Here is a 17,370-nt window from a genome sequence, read left to right as displayed (position 1 = left end):
TTTGGGGATTTGGGGCTTTGGGGGATTTTGGGGATTTGGGGGTTTGGAGGATTTGGGGGAATTTTGGGGGATTTGGGGCATTTGGGGGCAGTTTTGGGGTTTGGGGGCTTTTGGGGCATTTTGGGCGATTCAGGGGATTTGAGGGTTTGGGAGGTTTGGGGAATTTGGGGGCAATTTTGGAGTTTGGGGGATTTTGGGGAGTTTGGGGGGGATTTGGATGGATTTGGGGGATTTTGGGAAATTTTAGGGGTTTGGGGGATTTGGGGAGTTTGGGGCAATTTGGGGTGATTTGGGGGGATTTGGGAAGTTTGGGAGGTTTGGGGGATTTGGGGGATTTGAGGAATTTTTGAGGCTTTGGGGGAATTTTGGGAGTTTGGGGAAGATTTGGGAGTTTGAGGGGATTTTGGAAGGTTGGGGGGTTTGGGGGAGTTTAGGGCGATTTGTGGGATTTTGGGAGGTTTGGGAGATTTTGGGGCATTTGGGGGCAGTTTTGGGGTTTGGGGAATTTTGGGGGATTGGGGGGAATTTTGGGGAGATTTTGGGGGATTGGAGATTTGGGGATTTGGGGGAATTTTGGGAGGTTTGGGAGGTTCGGGGAGCATGGGAGGTTTGGGAGATTTAAGGATTTTGGGGCATTCGGGGGATTTTTGGAGCTTTTGGGGGATTTGGGGGGATTTTGGGGTTTTGGGGGTCTCACTGTCCCCCCCCGTCCCGCAGCTGCCGTGGTTTATTCCCGCATTGGCCCCCCCCGAAATCATCTTGGACCGACCCTTCCTCTTCCTCATCCGCCACCGCCCCCACAGGTCTGGGGGATTTGGGGGATTTGGGGGGTTTTGGGGATTTTGGGGATTTTGGGGATTTTGGGGGGATTTGGGGGTAATTTGGGGGGGTTTTGGGGTTTTGGGCGATTTTCGGGGAATTTGGGGGGATTTTTGGGGGGATTTTGGGGGATTTGGGGGGATTTTGGGGGAGATTTCGGGAGATTTTGGGGGAGTTGGGGGATTTTGGGGAATTTGAGGGGGGTATTTGGGGGATTTGGGGGGATTTTGAGGAGATTTGGGGGGATTTTGGGGGGATTTGAGGGGGATTTTGGGGGATTTTGGGGGGATTTTTGGGGGATTTTGGGGGGATTTGGGGGATTTGGGGAATTGAGGGGATTTTGGGAATTTGAGGTGGATTTGGGGGGATTTTGGGGGATTTGGAGGAGATTTTGGGGGATTTGAGGGGGATTTTGGGGGATTTTGAGGGGATTTTGGGGGATTTGAGTGGGATTTGGGGGATTTGGGGAGATTTTGGGGGATTTTGGGGGATTTGAGGGGGATTTGGTGGTTTTGAGGGGGATTTTGGGGGATTTTAAGGGGGATTTTGGGGGATTTGGGGAATTTTGGAGATTTGGGGGGAATTTTGAGGGATTTGGGGGGATTTTTGGGGATTTGGGGGGACTTGGGGGGTTTGGGGGGTTTTGGGGGATTTATCGGGATTTGGGGGATTTGGGGGGATTTGCGGGAAATTTTGAGGGATTTGGGGGGGGTTGGGGGGATTGAGGGACTTGGGAGGATTTTAGGGGGGTTTGGGAGGGATTTGGGGAGTTTTGAAGATTTGGGTGGTTTTGTGGGATTTAAGGGGATTTGGGGGATTTTGGGGGGGTGTGGGGTGATTTGGAGTTTTTGGGGATTTTGGGAGATTTGGGGGGGTTTTTAGTGGATTTTGGGGGAATTTTAGGGGATTTTAGGGGATTTGGGGGAATTTCGGTGGATTTTGGGGGTCTCAGCCCCACAGATTTGGGTCTGGGGGTGCCCCTGACCCCTCTCTCCCCCCCACAGGCGCCGTTCTCTTCGTGGGGCAGGTGACGGAGCCCTGAGCCCCCCAAAATTGGGGACACCCCAAAATTTTGGGACACCCCAAAATTGGGACACCCCAAATTGGGACACCCCAAAATTGGAGACACCCCAAAATTGGGGAACCCCAAAATTGAGGACACCCCAAAATTGGGGACACCCCAAAATTGGGTCACCCCAAAACGGGGATATCCTAAATTTGGGGCACCCAAAACGGGGAGACCCCAAAATCTGGGACACCCCAAAATTGGGGTCCTGTGGGGTCTGGGGGGAGCTGTAATTTATTGGGGAGAGTTTAATATATTAAATTTACCAAATACATTAAATATATTAAATACATTAAATACATAAAACACATTAAATATATAAAATATATCATTAAATTTATTAAATTTATTAAATATATTTGGGGGTCACCCCAAAACCCGGCCTTGTGGTCACTCCTGCCCCGCTGTTGTGGTCACCACCATGTCCCCATGGTCATCTCCAACCCCAGGACCCCAAATTTTCCTTTTTTTCCCCTCAAAATCCGCCCTCCGTTGCCATGGCAACGCCCCCCATAGCAACCGCTACCCGGCAACAGCCCCGCCCCCTCGCGTTAGGCCACGCCCCTTCTCCGTTACCACGGCAACCGCCGCCCTTTGGCGGGAAGCGCGCTGCGGTTACCGCGGCGACAAGCCACGCCCACTCCCTTGTTGCTATGGAAACGCCCCGCCCTCCCCGCGGCAACCTCTCCCCTAGACCACGCCCCTTTTTCCCGTTGCCACGGCGACGCGCATGCGCGGTGACGTCACACCCGGAAGCGGCGGGCCCGGCTGCCGGAGGCGCGGAGCGGCCCCGTCCGACCCCCCCCCGACCCCCGGGACCCCTCCGGGACCCCCTCCCGGAGCCCCCCCGACCCCCCCCAGGCCCCGGCCCCGGCCCCGGCCGCGGCCTCTCCGCCGGGACACGGCGCGATGGTGAGAGGGGGGCGCGGCGGTCACGTGGCGGGGGAGGGGCGGTCACGTGGGGAGGGGTGGTGGTCGTGACTTCGGGGGGGTGACCTTTGACCTTTGAGCACGTGACCTGGGGTTGCCACGAGGCCGTCCCGGGGGTCCGTTCCCACGTGATCTCACCCCCACCCCCCCCCGGTACCACGTGACTGGCCGGACCCCGCCCCCCCACCGCGGGACCCCCCCCTTAACCTGGTCCCCAACCCCAAAATCCCCCCAAAATCCATCCTCAGACCCCAAATCCCCCCAAAAATTCATTCCCAAGTCCAAAATCCATCCCCAAACCCAAAATACCCCCAAAATTCCCCTAAAACCACCCCAAATCCCCCTTAATTTCCCCCAAATCCCCCCAAAACTCCCAGAAGTTCTCCTTAATTTCCCCCAAACTCCCCCAAATTCTGAAAATCCTCCCCAAATTCCCCCGAATCCCCCTCAAAAAACCACGAAAATTCCCCTTAAATCCCGCCAAATCTCCCCAAAATTCCCCTTAATTTCCCTCAAATCCCCCCAAATCCCCTCCCTCTGACCCCAAATTGCCTAAAACTCCCCAAAATCCCCCTCAAGTTCCCCCAAATCCTCCCGAAACTCCTTCAAATCCCCCAAAATTCCCCCAAATCCTCCCAAAAATCCCTAAAACCACCCCAAATCCCCTTTAAATCTCCACAAATCAGCCCCAAAACCCTCCCAGTGACCCCAAATCCCCCCTAAAACTCCCCAAAATCCCCCCAAATCTCCCCAAACTCCCTCCCAGTCCCTCCCAGTTCCTCCCAGTCCTTCCCAGTGACCCCAAATTGCCCTAAAAACTCCCCAAAATCCCCCCAAACTCCCCCAAACCCCCCCAGATTCCTCAAAATCCCCCCAAAACTCCTCAAAATTGCCCTCAAACCCCCTCCCAGTTTCTCCCAATCTCTCCCAGTTCCCTCCCAGTTCTCTCCCCATGACCTCAAATCCCCCAAACCCCCCTCAAATCACAAAAATCCCCCCAAAATTTCCCCAAATCTCCCCCAAAATTCCCCTTCATTTCCCTCAAATCCCCTCCCAGTCCCTCCCAGTGACCTCAAAACCCCAGAATCCCCCCCAAAATCGCCCCAAAACCTCCCCAAAATTCCCCTTCATTTCCCTCAAATCCCCCCCCAAATCCCCCTCCCAGTCACCATCCCAGTCCCTCCCAGTTGCTCCCAGTCCCGCCCAGTTCCCTCCCAATTCCCTCCCAGTCCCTTCCAGTGACCTCAAATCCCCAAATTCCCCCCCAAAACTTCCCCAAATCTCCCCAAAATTCCCCTTCATTTCCCTCAAATCCCCTCCCAGTCCCTCCCAGTTGATCCCAGTCCCTCCCAGTGACCTCAAAACCCCAAAATCCCCCCAAAATTTCCCCAAATTGCCCAAAACCTCCCCAAAATCCCCTTCATTTCTCTCAAATGCTCCCCAAACCCTCTCCCAGTCGCTCCCAGTCCCTCCCAGTGGCCCCAAATCCCCAAAATCCTCAAAATTCCCCCAAAACCCTCCTCAAATCCCCACCAAACTCCCTCCCACTCCCTCCCAGTGACCTCAAATCTCCCCACCCCCCCCAATTCCTCAAAATCCCCCAAAAACTCCTCAAAATTGACCTCAAACCCCCTCCCAGTTCCCTCCCAGTTGCTCCCAGTCCCTCCCAGTGGCCCCAAATCCCCCAAAAACTCCCCAAATTCCCCCCAAACCCTCCTCAAATCCGAACCAAACTCCCTCCCAGTGACCTCAATCCCCCAACCCCCCCAAACTCCTCAAATTCCCCAAAATCCCCCCAAAACTCCCCCAAAATCCCCCTTAAATCCCCCAAAACTCCCCAAATTCCTCCTAAAATCCCTCCCAGTCCCCTCCCAATCCCTCCCAGTCCTTCCCAGTGACCCCAAATTGCCCTAAAACTCCCCAAAATCCCCCCAAACTCCCCCCCAAATTCCTCAAAATCCCCCCAAAACTCCTCGAAATTGCCCTCAAACCCCCTCCCAGTTTTCTCCCAATCTCTCCCAGTTGCTCCCAGTTGCCAAACCCCCCTCAAATCACAAAAATCCCCCCAAAATTTCCCCAAATCTCCCCCAAATTCCCCTTCATTTCCCTCAAATCCCCTCCCAGTTGATCCCAGTCCCTCCCAGTCCCTCCCAGTGACCTCAGAACCCCAGAATCCCCCCAAAATCGCCCCAAATCGCCCCAAAACCTCCCCAAAATTCCCCTTCATTTCCCTCAAATCCTCCCCAAATCCCCACCAAACTCCCTCCCAGTCCCTCCCAGTGACCTCAAATCTCCCAAACCCCCCCCAATTCCTCAAAATCCCCCCAAAATGCCTCAAAATTGCCCTCAAACCCCCTCCCAGTCCCTCCCAGTGACCTCAAATCCCCAAAATCTCCCAAAACCCTCCTCAAATCCCCCCAGAACCCTCCCAAATCCCCCCCAACCCCTCTCCCAGTCCCTCCCAGTCGCTCCCAGTCCCCCCAGTGACCCCCAGCCCCCCCAGATGCGGTTCATGCTGCTGTTCAGCCGCCAAGGGAAACTGAGGCTGCAGAAGTGGTACCTGGCCACGGCCGACAAGGACAAGAAGAAGATGGTGCGGGAGCTGATGCAGGTGGTGCTGGCCAGGAAACCCAAAATGTGCAGTTTCCTCGAGTGGAGGGACCTCAAGGTGGTCTACAAGAGGTAAAAAAAACCCCAAAAAATAAAAAGGTAGAAAATGAGTTTTGGTCGCGTAACAAAAAAAAAAAAAAAGTTGAGGGAAAAGTGGTCTCGTGTCCAAAAAAATGGGGTTTCGCGGCAAAAAAAGGGGTTTTCTGACCCAAAAATGGCGGGGTTGGCCATCGTGGGTTGATGTTCGTGAGTTGATCGTGATGGCTTGACTATGGTTGGGTTGACCATGGTTGGGTTGGCTGTGTTGGGTTGACCATGATGGGTTGACCACAGTTGGGTTGACAACGATGAGTTGATCGTGGTTGGGTTGACCATGGTTGGGTTGGCTGTGTTGGGTTGACCATGATGGGTTGACCATGTTTTGGTTGACCACGATGAGTTGATCATGGTCAAGTTGACTGTGATGGGTTGACCACGGTTGGGTTGACCATGGTTGGGTTGACCATGATGAGGTGACCATGGTGGATTGATCATGGTTGGGTTGACCACGATGAGTTGATAATGGTCAAGTTGACTATGATGGGTTGATCATGGTTGGGTTGACCGCGGTTGGGTTGACCATGATGAATTGACCATGATGGGTTGACCACGATGAGTGGATCATGGTCAAGTTGACTGTGATGGGTTGACCATGGTTGGGTTGACCATGGTCAAGTTGACTGTGTTGGATTGACCACAGTTGAGTTGACCATGATGGCTTGATCGTGGTTGTGTTGACCATGGTGAATTGATCATGGTTGGTTTAACCATGATGGCTTGACTATGATGAGTTGACCATGGTGGGTTGACCACAGTTGGGTTGACCATGATGGCTTGACTATGATGGGTTGACCATAGTTGGGTTGACCATGGTTGCATTGACCATGATGAGTTAATCATGGTTGGCTTGAATATGTTGGGTTGACCATGACTGGGTTGACTGTGATTGGGTATCCCATGGTTGAGTTGTTCGTGTTGGGTTGACCACGCTGTCTTGACCATGATGAGTTGATCATGGTTGACTTGACCATGATGGATTGACCATGATTGGACTGACCATGACGGGTTGACTATGGTTGAGATGACCATCATAGGTTGATCGTGGTTGGGTTGACCATGATGGCTTGATCATGGATGGCTTGACCATCATGAGTTGACCATGATGAGTTGACCATGGTGAGTTGACCACGATGGCTCGACCGTGGTTAGCTTGACCATGATGTGTTGATCTTCATGAGTTGACCATGATGAATTGACCATGATGAGATGATCATGGTTGGGTTGACCATCATAGGTTGACCATGGTTGGGTTGACCATGACAAGTTGACCTCAGTTGACCATCATGTGTTGATCTCCATGAGTTGACCGTGATGAGTTGACCATGGTGAGTTGACCACGATGGCTCGACCGTGGTTAGCTTGACCATCATGTGTTGATCTCCATGAGTTGACCGTGATGAGTTGACCATGATGAATTGATCATGGCTGGGTTGACCATGACAAGTTGACCTCAGTTGAGTTGACCATCATGTGTTGATCTTCATGAGTTGACCGTGATGAATTGATCATAGTTGGGTTGACCATTACGAGTTGACCATGGTTGTCTTGACCATCATGGATTGATTTTCATGAGTTGACCATGATGAGCTGATCCTGGTTGGGTTGACCATCATAGGTTGACCATGTTTGGCTTGACCATGATGAGATGATAATGGTTGGGTTGACCATGACAAATTGACCTCAGTTGAGTTGACCATCATGTGTTGATCTCCATGAGCTGACCATGATGAATTGACCATGATGAATTGATCATGGTTGACTTGACCATTACGAGTTGACCACAGTTGGCTTGACCATGACGAGTTGACCGTGGTTGGGTTGATCTTCATGAGTTGACCATGATCAATTGATCATAGGTAGGTTGACCATGACAAGTTGACCTCAGTTGAGTTGACCATCATGTGTTGATCTCCATGAGTTGACCATGATCAATTGATCATAGTTGGCTTGACCATGACAAGTTGACCTCAGTTGGGGTGACCATCATGGGTTCATCTTCATGAGTTCACCATGACGAGCTGACCATGATGAGTTGACCATGATGAATTGATCACAGTTGGCTTGGCCATTACGAGTTGAGCGTGGTTGGCTTGACCATCATGGGTTGACCACGGTTGGCTTGACCATGACAAGTTGACCTCAGTTGGGTTGATCTTCATGAATTGACCATGAGGAGCTGATCCTGGTTGGGTTGACCATCATAGGTTGACCATGGTTGGCTTGACCATGACAAGTTGACCTCAGTTGGGTTGATCTTCATGAGTTGACCATGATGAATTGACCATGGTTGGCTTGACCATGACAAGTTGACCGCGGTTGGGTTGATTTCATGAGTTGACCATGATGATCTGATCATGGTTGGCTTGACCATCATAGGTTGACCACGGTTGGCTTGACCATGACGAGTTGACCATGATGATCTGATCATGGTTGGCTTGACCAGGACGAGTTGATCGCGGTTGGGTTGACCGTTATAGGTTGACCATGGTTGGCTTGACCATGACGAGTTGACCGCGGTTGGGGTCGACCACGCCAACACCGGGGGCCTCCTTGGCGCCGCGGTGGCTCGCGGTGGCCGCGGGGACGTCCCCAGCTCGACGTCGTCCCCCAGGTACGCCAGCCTGTACTTCTGCTGCGCCATCGAGGGCCAGGACAACGAGCTGATCACGCTGGAGCTCATCCACCGCTACGTCGAGCTGCTGGACAAGTACTTCGGCAGCGTGAGTGGGGACACGGCCCGGGGACGCCCCGGGGACATCAGGGACACCGGGGACACCTCAGGGACATCCCAGGGACACCCTGGGGTCACCAAGGGCACCCCAGGGACATCCCGGGGACACCCTGGGGACATCCTGGGAACATCCTGGGGTCATCAGAAACATCTCAGGGACATGCTGGGGACACCAAGGACACCACGGGGACATCCTGGGGTCACCAAGGACACCACAGGGACACCCCAGGGACATCAGGGCCATCCCACAGACATCCTGGGGACATCCCGGGGACATCCTGGGGTCACCAGGGACGCCTCAGGGATATCAGGGACACCCCAGGGTCACCAGAAACATCTCAGGGTCATGAGGGACACCTCAGGGGACGTCCTGTGGTCTTCGGGGACACACCAGGGCCACCCCAAAGTTCTCCAGGAAGACCCCAGGGACCACAAAGGTCACCCCAAATGCCACCAGAATCCCCTTGGGGCCACCCCAAAGTCCTCCAGGAGCCCCTCAAGGCCACCAGGGCCACCCCAAAGTCCTCCAGGAGCCCCTCAAGGCCACCAGGGCCACCCCAAGTGCCACCAGGAGCCCCTCAAGGCCACCCCAAAGTTCTCCAGGAAGACCCCAAAGCCACCAGGGCCACCCCAAAGTTCTCCCCAAGCCCCTCAAGGCCACCAGGGCCACCCCAAAGTTCTCTAGGATGACCCCAGGGCCACCCCAAAGTTCTCCAGGAACACCCCCAAAGCTACCAGGGCCACCCCAAAGTTCTCAAAGAGCCCCTCAAGGCCACCAGGGCCACCCCAAGTGCCACCAGGAGCCCCTCAAGGCCACCCCGAAGTTCTCTAGGATGACCCCAGGGCCACCCCAAAATTCTCCAGGAGCCCCTCAAGGCCGCCAGGGCCACCCCAAAGTTCTCTAGGATGACCCCAGGGCCACCCCAAAGTTCTCCAGGAAGACCCCAAGGCCACCAGGGCCACCCCAAAACTCTCCAGGAGCCCCTCGAGGCCACCAGGGCCACCCCAAGTGCCACCAGGAGCCCCTCAAGGCCACCCCAAAGTTCTCCAGGAAGACCCCAAGGCCACCAGGGCCACCCCAAAATTCCTCAGGAGCCCCTCAAGGCCACCTGGGCCACCCCAAACTCCTCCAGGAGCCCCTCAAGGCCACCAGGAGCCCCCCAGTGTCCCCTAGCCCCGCTCCCCCCCCCACAACCCGAGGGAGCCGGGATCCGGGGGTGTCCCCCGCGTGTCCCCAAGCGCGCGGTGACGCCCCCGGGCAGGTGTGCGAGCTGGACATCATCTTCAACTTCGAGAAGGCCTACTTCATCCTGGACGAGTTCGTGATGGGCGGCGAGATCCAGGACACCTCCAAGAAGAGCGTGCTCAAGGCCATCGAGCAGGCCGACCTGCTGCAGGAGGTGGGGACACCCCGAAAACCCACCGGGAGGGGCTGGGGGACCCCAAAAATCCTGGGGAGAGCTTGTGGGGTCATCATGGCTCCAAAAAATCCATGGGGGGAGCTTGTGGGGTCATGGTGGCCCCAAAAATGCATGTGAGAGTGATGGTGAACCCAAATTCCATGGGGAGGGTCATGGTGGCCCCAAAAAATCCATGGGAGAGTCATGGTGACCCCAAAAAATCCATGGAGGTTCTTGTAGGGTCTTGTAGGGTCATGGTGGCCCCAAAAAATCCATGGAGGAGCTTGTAGGGTCTTGTAGGGTCATGGTGGCCCCAAAAAATCCATGGAGGTTCTTGTAGGGTCTTGTAGGGTCATGGTGGCCCCAAAAATCCATGGGGAGCTGCTGCAGGAGGTGGGGACACCCCGAAAATCCATGGGAGGGGCTGGGGGACCCCAAAAAATCCATGGGAGAGTCATGGTGACCCCAAAATCCATAGGGAGGGTCATGGTGACCCCAAAAATCCATGGGAGGGTCTTGTAGGGTCATGGTGGCCCCAAAAATCCAGGGGGAGGGGGGTGTGGACCCCCCAAACTGGGACAGAGCCCCCCCAAAACTGGGACAGAACCCCCCCCCAAACTGGTCTGGACACCCCCAAACTGGGACAGAGCCCCCCTAAACTGGGATTGACACCCCCAAACTGCTTTGAACCCCCCCAAACTGGGACAGAGCCCCCCCCAAACTGGTCTGTAACCCCCACCAAACTGGGATTAAACCCCCCCAAACTGGTCTGAACCCCCCCGCGAAACTGGGATTAAACCCCTCCAAACTGGTCTGAACCCCCCCGCGAAACTGGGATTAAACCCCTCCAAACTGGTTTGAGCCCCCCCAAACTGGTCTGGACCCCCCCCCAAACTGGGATTAAACCCCCCCAAACTGGTTTGAGCCCCCCCAAACTGGTCTGTACCCCCCCCCAAACTGGTCAGAACTCCCCCAAACTGGTTTGAGCCCCCCCAAACTGGGATTAAACCCCTCCAAACTGGTTTGAGCCCCCCCAAAAACTGGTTTGCAGCCCCCCCAAACTGGTCAGAGCTCCCCCAAACTGGGATTAAACCCCTCCAAACTGGTCTGGACCCCCCCAAACTGGTCTGGACCCCCCCCAAACTGGTTTGCAGCCCCCCCGTTCTGCTGCAGAGCTCGGGGGGGGCCCTTCGGGCGCTGCAGGGAAATGAGTCACCGGCGCTGCAGCGTCACCTCCCTGTGTCACCTCCCTGTGTCACCCCCCCTCTGTCACCCCCCCGGACACGTGACACCCCCCCCAAAGTGTGACGTCACCAGTGTCACCCCCACAGTGTCCCCAAGGTCCCCCCGTGTCCCCCCTCCCCAATCTGTGACGTCACCAGTGTCACCCCCCCCCCGTGTCACCCCCACTGTGCCACCCCCAGTGTCCCCAATGTGTCCCCAAGGTCCCCCCCCGTGTCCCCCCACAAAATGTGTGACGTCACCAGTGTCACCCCCACTTTGTCCCCACCCTTCCCCCCCCCCCCAAATTTTGAGGTTCAGTCCCCCCCTAAATTTTGGGGATGGGTCCCCTTTTATCCCCACCCAAATTTTGGGGTTCAGTCCCCGCTTTGTCCCCCCCAAATTTTGGGGTTTGGTCCCCCCAAATTTTGACATTGAATCCCCCCTTTGCCCCCCAAATTTTGGGGTTCAGTCCCCCCTTTACCCCCCAAATTTTGGGGTTCTGTCCCCCCAAATTTTGGGTTTCAGTCCCCCCTTTCCCCCCAAATTTTGGGGTTCTGTCCCCCCAAATTTTCACATTGAATCCCCCCCAAAAACCCCCCAAATTTTCCGGTTCGGTCCCCACCTTTCCCCCCCAAATTTTGGGTTTCAGTCCCCCCCATTTCCCCCCAAATTTTGGGGTTGTGTCCCCCCCTAATCCCCCCCCAAATTTCAGGGTTCAGTTCCCCCTTTCCCCCCCCAAATTTTGAGGTTGGGTCCCCCCTTTGTCCCCCCAAATTTTAGGGTTGGGTCCCCTTTTATTCCCCCCCTTTTCCTCCCCAAATTTCAGGGTTCAGTCCCCCCTGCCCCCCCAAATTTGAGGATTGGGTCCCCCCTTTGTTCCCCCACATTTTAGGGTTGTGTCCCCCCTTTCCCCCCCCCCCCAAATTTTGGGGTTCAGTCCCCCCTTTCCCCCCCCAAATTTTGAGGTTGGGTCCTCCCTTCCCCCCCAAATTTTGGGGTTCAGTCCCCCCCTTTGTCCCCCTAAATTTTGGGATTCTTTGCCCCCCCAAATTTTAGGGTTGTGTCCCCCCTTTCCCCCCTAAATTTTGGGGTTCTGTCCCCCCAAATTTTCACATTGAATCCCCCCAAATTTTGGGGTTCAGTCCCCCCCTTCCCTCCCACCCAAATTTTGGGGTTCACCCCCTTCCCCCCCAAATTTTGACATTTAATCCCCCCCCCAACATCCCCCAAATTTTGGGTTTCAGTCCCCCCATTTCCCCCCCAAATTTTGGGGTTGTGTCCCCCCTTCCCCCCCCAAAATTTTGGGGTTCACTCCGCCCCTTTCCCCCCAAATTTTGGGGTCTTCCCCCCCCCAAATTTTGGGGTTCCCCCCCCAAATTTAACCCTTTCTTTCCCCCCCCCCAGGAGGACGAATCCCCCCGGAGTGTCCTGGAGGAAATGGGGCTGGCGTAGCCCCCCCCGCGACCCCCCCCAAATTTCGGAGGACCCCCCCTCAGATTTTGGGGACCCCCCTCAAATTTTGGGGACGCCCCTCAAATTTTAGGGACCCCCCTCAAATTTTGGGGACCCCCACGGGACCAATCCCAGCCTGGAAAAGGGGGGAGGGGGCACCCCCCCCCATGGCCCCCCCAAATTGTAAATATATCTATAAGGGGGGGGGGGCCCTAATTTTTGGGGTCCCCAAATTTTTTTTTGGGGGGGAGGGGGGTGGTCCCCAATTTATTTTTGGGGTGGGGGGGGGTCTCAATTTGGGGGTCCCCCCCCCCCAAATTGGGCACAGACTCTCGGCTGCCTTTTGGGGGGGGGGGGGGGGGGATTCCTTTAAAGTTTTTCCCCCCCAAATTTTTTTTTGGGGGGGATTCCAACCCCCCCAAAAAATTATTTGGGGACCCCCCCCCCCCCCAATTTTTTGGGGAGCCCCCTCCCCCCCTTCAATTATGGGACCACGGCGCCCCCTCCCCCCCCCCCCAAAAAAAAAGAAAAATTTGGAATAAAATCTGTGGAGATTCGAGCTGAGCTTGGTGATTTTTTTGGGGTGGGGGGGGGGGTAAAAAAAGGGATTTAGGGGGGTCCTTTGACCCCGATTTTGGGGTTATTTTTCCAGTTTTTGGGATTATTTGATAATTTTTGGGGTTATTTTGTCCCTTTTTGGGGTTATTTGTGCTTTATTTGGGTTATTTTACCCCATTTTGGGGTTATTTTACGGTTTTTTGGGGTTATTTTTCCAATTTTTGGGATTATTTGATAATTTTGGGGGTTATTTTGTCCCTTTTTGGGGTTATTTGTCCTTTATTTGGGTTATTTTACCCCATTTTGGGGTTATTTTACTTTTTTTGGGGTTATGTTTCCAATTTTGGGGATTATTTGATAATTTTGGGGGTTATTTTGTCCCTTTTTGGGGTTATTGGTCCTTTATTTGGGTTATTTGACCCCATTTTTGGGGTTGTTTTACCTTTTTTTGGGGTTATTTTTTCAATTTTTGGGGTTATTTTGTCCCTTTTTGGGGTTATTTGTGCTTTATTTGGGTTATTTTACCCCATTTTGGGGTTGTTTTACCTTTTTTGGGGGTTATGTTTTCAAGTTTTGGGATTATTTTGTGCATTTTGGGGTTATTTTGTCCCTTTTTGGGGTTATTTGTGCTTTATTTGGGTTATTTTACCGCTTTTTGGGGTTATTTTACTTTTTTTTGGCATTATGTTTTCAATTTTTGGGATTATTTTGTGCATTTTTGGGTTATTTTGCCCCTTTTTAGGGTTATTTATATTTTATTTGATTTATTTTTTATCTATTTGGGGGTTTTTACCCAATTTTGGGAGTTTTTACCCCATTTTGGGGTTATTTTACCTTTTTTTGGACTATTTTGCCCCTTTTTGGGGTTATTTCAGCCCTTTTTGGCATTATTTTTCCTTAATTTGGTTTATTTTTTACTTATTTGGGGGCTTTTTTACCCCTTTTTGGGGTTATTTTACCCATTTTGGGATTATTTAACCCTTTTTTGGGATTATTTCTAATTTTTGGGGTTATTTTGCTGTTTTGGGGGTTCTTTATCTTTGATTTGCTTTATTTTTTTGCCTATTTTGATGTTATTTCACCCCATTTTTAAGTTATTTTACCCATTTTCGGGTTATTTTACCCCATTTTGAGCTCATTTTCTTCCTTTTTGGGAGTCTTTTAACCCATTTTAGAATTTTTTTACCCATTCTGGGGTCATTTCACCCCTTTTTGGTGTCATTTTATCCCTTTTTGGTGTCATTTTATCCTTTTTGGGGTCATTCCACCCCTTTTTGGGGTCATTTCACCCTTTTTGGGGTCATTTCACCCCTTTTTGGGGTCATTTTATCCCTTTTTGGGGGCATTTCACCCCTTTTTGTGTCATTTTATCCTTTTTGGGGTCATTTTACCCCTTTTTGGGGTCATTTCACCCTTTTTGGGGTCATTTCACCCATTTTTGGTGTAATTTTATCCTTTTTGTGGTGATTTTTCCCCTTTTTGGTGTCATTTTACCCCTTTTTGGGGTCATTTTACCTTTTATTTGCTGTCATTTCACCTTTTTTGTGGTGATTTTTCCCCTTTTTGGGGTGGTTTATTCCCTTTTTGGGGGCATTTTACCCCTTTTTGGGGTCATTTCACCCCCTTTTTGGTGTCATTTTATCCCTTTTTGGGGTCATTTTATCCTTTTTGGGGTCATTTCACCCATTTTGGGGTCATTTCACCCCTTTTTTTGTCATTTTATCCCTTTTTGGTGTCATTTCACCCCTTTTTGGGGTCATTTTACCTTTTATTTGCTGTCATTTCACCTTTTTTGTGGTGATTTTTCCCCTTTTTGGGGTGGTTTATTCCCTTTTTGGGGTCATTTCACCCATTTTTGGTGTCATTTTATCCCTTTTTGGTGTCATTTTATCCTTTTTGGGGTCATTCCACCCCTTTTTGGGGTCATTTCACCCCTTTTTGGTGTCATTTTATCCTTTTTGGGGTAATTTCACTCCTTTTTGGGGTAATTTCACCCATTTTTGGGGTCGTTTTATCCTTTTTGGGGTCATTTCACCCCTTTTTGGTGCCATTTTATCCTTTTATTTGCTGTCATTTCACCTTTTTTGTGGTGATTTTCCCCCTTTTTGGGGTGGTTTATTCCCTTTTTGGGGGCATTTTACCCCTTTTAGGAACTCTTTTACCCCCGGGGGGGTTGAATTTGCCCCGGGGGGTCCAAATTTGCCCCGGGGGGGGGCGGGAGGAGCCCCCAGCCCCCCAAAAAACGGGAGGAACTCGTACTAAAATAGTCGCTTTTATTCGTTAGCAAAATTAGTGATTGGGGGGTTATTTACAGGCAACCCCCCCGCGGGGACTGGGAGGGACTGGGATGGACTGGGAGGGAACTGGGAGGGAACTGGGAGGGACTGGGAGAGACTGGGAGGGACTGGGATGGACTGGGGGGGACTGGGAGGGAACTGGGATGGACTGGGGGGGACTGGGAGCACTGGGAGTGACTGGGAAGGGGCTGGGGCTGGAACTGGGGGAAACTGGGAGGGAACTGGGAGGGACTGGGAGAGACTGGGAGGAAACTGGAATGGACTGGGATGGACTGGGAAGGATTGAGGGGAACTGGGAGGGACTGGGAAGGACTGGGAGGGACTGGGAGAGACTGGGAAGGGTCTGGGGCTGGAACTGGGAGAGACTGGGAGGAAACTGGGAAGGATTGAGGGGAACTGGGGGGGACTGGGAGGGATTGGGGAGGACTGGGAGGGACTGGGAAGGGTCTGGGGCTGGAACTGGGAGGGACTGGGATTGACTGGGATGGACTGGGGGGAACTGGGAGGGAACTGGAAAAGGTCGGGGGGAAACTGGGAAGGATTGGGGGGGACTGGGATGGACTGGAAGAGACTGGGAAGGGTCTGGGGGGAGCTGGGAGGGACTGGGAAGGATTGGGAGAGACTGGGAGGGATTGGAAGGGAACTGGGATGGACTGGGAGGGACTGGGAGGAAACTGGGAAGGAACTGGGAGGGAACTGGGATGGACTGGGAGGGACTGGGAGGAAACTGGGAAGGAACTGGGAGGAAACTGGGAGGGACTGGGAAGGACTGGGAGGGAACTGGGAAGGAACTGAGAGGGAACTGGGAGGGACTGGGAAGGACTGGGAGGGAACTGGGATGGAGTGGGATGGACTGGGAGGGACTGGGAGGGAACTGGGAAGGACTGGGGGGAACTGGGAAGGACTGGAGTTGGGACTGGGAGAGACTGGGAGGGAACTGGGAAGGAACTGGGCATCTCTAGGGCCGAACAGTGAGAAACTGGAACCGGGGACTGGCCGGAACTGGGATTAACTGGGCCGGGGGGTGGGGACTTTACAGTCGGAACTGGGATTAACTGGGACGACTGGGAGGACCCAACCGGTGGCCACTGGAGCCACGGGGGGAGGGGACAACACATCCGAGCACGGCGGAGGGGGGGTTGGGGTGGTTTTTTGGGGGGGTCCCCCCTCAGGGGTACCCCCGGGGGGGGCTCCCCAAAACCCTCTCCAGGTATTTCTCCACCTGGCGGTCCCTCAGCGGGGGCGGGGGGCGCCGGGGCGGGGGCCGGCAGGAAAGTCCTGGCCGGGATCCTGGATTTGGGGGGCCGGCCCAGCTTGGGGGGGCTCTCCTCGGGCGCCGCCGCCGCCGCGCCCAGGCCGGCCATGGCCAGCCCGATGCCGGCCTCCTCCTTGCGCTTCTGCTCCACGTCGTGGATGATGTCCACCACGTCGTCGGCCGGCAGGTGCAGCCTGCTGGACAGCTCGATCAGCTGGTCGATGGTGCCGGGGTCCAGCTCGTCCACCTCGGCCGGATCCTGCGGCGACTCCTCCTCGGAATCGCCCGCCGCCTCCGGCGACGCCGCCGCGGCGGCGATCCGGTTGCGGTGGCCGCGCGCCGGGAGGATCTCGTTGTCCTCCAAGCCGCCGTTGCCGTCCAGGTCGTTGGCGGTGCCCCCGATCTTGAAGGCGCCGTTGTCCCCAAGGTCATCGTCGGCCTTCAAGTCGTCGTTGGCGCCGCCTCTGAGCTTGAAGCGCCGGTTGACCTTGAAGACCTCGTTGGCGTCGTTGGCGTCGTAGGCGCCCTTGTAGCCGTCGAGGTCGCCGCCGAGGCCGAACCTGTCCTTGGCCTTGTGGCCACCGAGGTCGTCGTTGAGGTCATTGCCAAAACCAAACCTGTCCTTGGCCTTGTAGCCCTGGTGGCCACCGAGGTCGTCGTTGAGGTCGTCGTTGAGGTCGTTGCTGAGGCTGAACCTGTCCTTGGCCTTGTAGGTTTGGTGGCCGTCGAGGTCGTCGTTGAGGTCGTTGCCAAAACCGAACCTGTTCTTGGCCTTGTAGCCACCGAGGTCATTGCTGAGGTCATCGTTGAGGTCATTTCTGAGGCCAAATCTGTTCTTGGCCTTGTAGCCACCAAGGTCATCGTTGAGGTCATTTCTGAGGCCAAACCTGTCCTTGCCCTTGTAGGTTTGGTGGCCGTCAAGGTCATCG

At 54.1% G+C, this 17,370-nt stretch overlaps 1 protein-coding gene across 3 annotated transcripts; it reads left to right on the top strand.

Annotated features, from left to right (window-relative positions):
* Window positions 1–2,597: 2,597 nt before the first annotated feature.
* Window positions 2,598–12,888, top strand: AP1S1 (adaptor related protein complex 1 subunit sigma 1). Of its 3 annotated transcripts, XM_064400794.1 has the most exons (6): window positions 2,598–2,797; window positions 5,342–5,497; window positions 8,136–8,244; window positions 9,518–9,655; window positions 12,284–12,350; window positions 12,434–12,888. In XM_064400794.1, the coding sequence occupies exons 1-5, from the start codon at window positions 2,616–2,618 to the stop codon at window positions 12,329–12,331; spliced, it is 633 nt and encodes a 210-aa protein (XP_064256864.1). In that variant the 5' UTR covers window positions 2,598–2,615; the 3' UTR covers window positions 12,332–12,350; window positions 12,434–12,888. The 3 variants fall into 3 exon arrangements, with proteins under 3 accessions (XP_064256864.1, XP_064256863.1, XP_064256865.1); XM_064400793.1 differs by having other exon boundaries at window positions 12,284–12,888; XM_064400795.1 differs by having other exon boundaries at window positions 2,636–2,797; window positions 5,319–5,497; window positions 12,284–12,888.
* Window positions 12,889–17,370: the final 4,482 nt, after the last annotated feature.

This window comes from Passer domesticus, chromosome 29 (assembly GCF_036417665.1).
Source record: "Passer domesticus isolate bPasDom1 chromosome 29, bPasDom1.hap1, whole genome shotgun sequence".
In the NCBI taxonomy this organism is placed as follows: domain Eukaryota; kingdom Metazoa; phylum Chordata; class Aves; order Passeriformes; family Passeridae; genus Passer; species Passer domesticus.
The sequence above is the reverse complement of the archived record's forward strand: the minus strand, read 5'-3'. Positions and strand labels throughout refer to the sequence as shown.

Coding starts and splice junctions, on each gene's coding strand:
- AP1S1 (XM_064400794.1), top strand. CDS start 2,616: ATGCGCGGTGACGTCACACCCGGAAGCGGCGGGCCCGGCTGCCGGAGG. Junction 2,798..5,341: donor CGCCGGGACACGGCGCGATG/GTGAGAGGGGGG, acceptor GCTGCTGTTCAG/CCGCCAAGGGAAACTGAGGC. Junction 8,245..9,517: donor TGGACAAGTACTTCGGCAGC/GTGAGTGGGGAC, acceptor GCCCCCGGGCAG/GTGTGCGAGCTGGACATCAT.